Below are 2,051 nucleotides of genomic sequence, written 5' to 3'. Positions count from 1 at the left end.
ACCAGCCAGAAGGGCTAGAAGGTAGGGTCGGGGGAGCATCGACCTGTGGAAAACCAGATGAGCCATCGAAAGAGCCCACAAAGTTCTGGCCGGTTTGGCTCAGTGGATAGAAGGGTCCCGGGTTCGATTCCGGTCAAGGGCATATGCCCGGGTTGCTGGCTCAGACCCCAGTGAGCGTGCAGGAGGCAGCCGATCCATGATTCTCTCATCAAGGATGTTTCTGTCTCTCTCCCTCCCCCTTCCTCTCTGAAATAAAGACAAATATTTTTAAAAAAAACAAAAAACCACAAATTTATTGAGCACCTACTGGGTGTTCCCTTCATCCTCAGACTTCCACTCAGGGTGGTGGCAGGGTAGCTAGAGCATTGACCGAAGGAGACTTTTAAATGATTAAATTAGCTAATATGTGGAAGAATGGCACTTAGGTTGAAGATGGAGCTTAGAATGTGAAGGTAGAGCCAGGAATGCAAGACTGGAATTTGGAATGCCCAGTTGGGCTCACAGGGAGCTGGGGAGGAGGGGTGAATGGAATTTGAACCCTGGGGGAGGAGGATGGAATTTTGGCCAGAGTCGACCTGGGGGATGAGGAGATAGGAGAAGACAATAAGGAGGTTAGACAATAGTACACGTTTGTGATGGGATTAGGAAGATGCAGGTCTGGGGCTAAGTGAGGCCTTAAAGTCCAAGACCCAGTGGGTGGGGCTCTAAGTGGGAGGAGCCCCCACTGGCTATTGATTGACGGTTTCTCCCTCCCCCAGACTGACCGGCGCTAAAGATGAAGGTTCTGTGGGCTGCGTTGGTGGTCACACTCGTGGCAGGTATGGGGCGGTGCTTGCTCAGGTTCCCTGCCCCTGCCCCCTCCCATCACCGGTTCCCCCTGACCCCGTCTATCCTTGTGCCCCTTCTGCTGGTCTCTCTCTTGAGAGGAGGCCCAAGTCTGAGCCCTCTTCTGACATTCACTGGCTCTGAGCAGCTGTGACTGTCTCAGGGCCTCACTGTTCCCATTCTTACGATGGGAGTTCAAACAGTTTCCATGCATTGTTGTCAGGCAGATAGTGAGGGCTACACAAATGTCCATCACCCCGCATGGAGCACACACTACAGACACTCGGTGAATGCCTGTCCAGTGAGGAAACAGACTGGCCTGGCCGTCCTTCCCCCCCTCCCTGCCCATCAGTGCTCTAAAAAGCACAAGAGCATTTGTGAAGCACCTACTGTGTGCTTGAAGAGGGCAGGGGACCTTGACGGCCATGCACTTGTTCCACGCAGGATGCCAGGCCCATGTGGAGGAGGAGGTGAAGCTGGCACCGGAGCCAGAATGGTGGCAGGTCAGCCAGCCCTGGCAGCAGGCGCTGGGCCGCTTCTGGGATTACCTGCAGTGGGTGCAGACGATGTCTAACAAGGTGCAGGAGGAACTGCTCAGCAACCAGGTCACCGAGGAACTGTCGTGAGTGTCCCCGCCCTGGCGCCTGGCCCTCCTGGTGGGCAGTTCCTGTCTGGAACTCTTCAGGGGTCTGTTCATTTCTTGCTTCCTCTTGCCATTTTGAATTCTTGGCTTGACCTCTGATTCCTCCTCAGCTCTTCCTGTCCCTGGCATGTTCCGTTCTGTCTCCCAACATCTTTCTAGCCCATCTGCTCGTGGCTGTCTGGGTCCCCTCCTCTTGGCCTCTCCCTCTTTTGGGTCTCTCTGTCTCTGTCTCCGTCTCTGTCCCCTTCTTGCCCCCTCCACCCCCATCTTTCCCCTTTTTCTCTCCACACACACCTCCTCCCGCCCCCTCCGCCTTCAGGAAGCTGATGGAGGAGACCATGGGGGAGGTGAAGACCTACAAGAAGGAGCTGGAGACGCAGCTGGGCCCCATGACCCAGGAGACGCGTGACCGCCTGTCCAAGGAGCTGCAGGCAGCGCAGGCCCGACTGCGGTCGGACATGGAGGACGTGCGCACCCGCCTGACCCAGTACCGCAACGAGGTGCAGACCATGATGGGCCAGAACTCCGAGGACGTGCGGGCCCGCCTGGCCTCCCAGCTGCGCAAGCTGCGCAAACGGCAGCA

The 2,051-nt window shown here is 56.6% G+C and overlaps 1 protein-coding gene across 1 annotated transcript in view; it reads left to right on the top strand.

The window, feature by feature from the left end:
- APOE (apolipoprotein E) overlaps positions 1-2,051 on the top strand; it is a 2,854-nt gene that overhangs the window by 233 nt on the left and 570 nt on the right. Inside the window, exons 2-4 of the mRNA XM_005863405.2 lie at positions 759-818; positions 1,270-1,447; positions 1,788-2,045. Of these exons, the coding sequence (XP_005863467.1) occupies positions 776-818; positions 1,270-1,447; positions 1,788-2,045 (479 nt within the window). The 5' untranslated portion in view covers positions 759-775. The remainder of the gene's footprint in view (positions 1-758; positions 819-1,269; positions 1,448-1,787; positions 2,046-2,051) is intronic.

The sequence above is a fragment of the Myotis brandtii genome, unplaced genomic scaffold (genome assembly GCF_000412655.1).
Source record: "Myotis brandtii unplaced genomic scaffold, ASM41265v1 scaffold1774, whole genome shotgun sequence".
NCBI classification, from domain to species: domain Eukaryota; kingdom Metazoa; phylum Chordata; class Mammalia; order Chiroptera; family Vespertilionidae; genus Myotis; species Myotis brandtii.
This window is presented reverse-complemented; position numbering and strand designations above follow the sequence as displayed.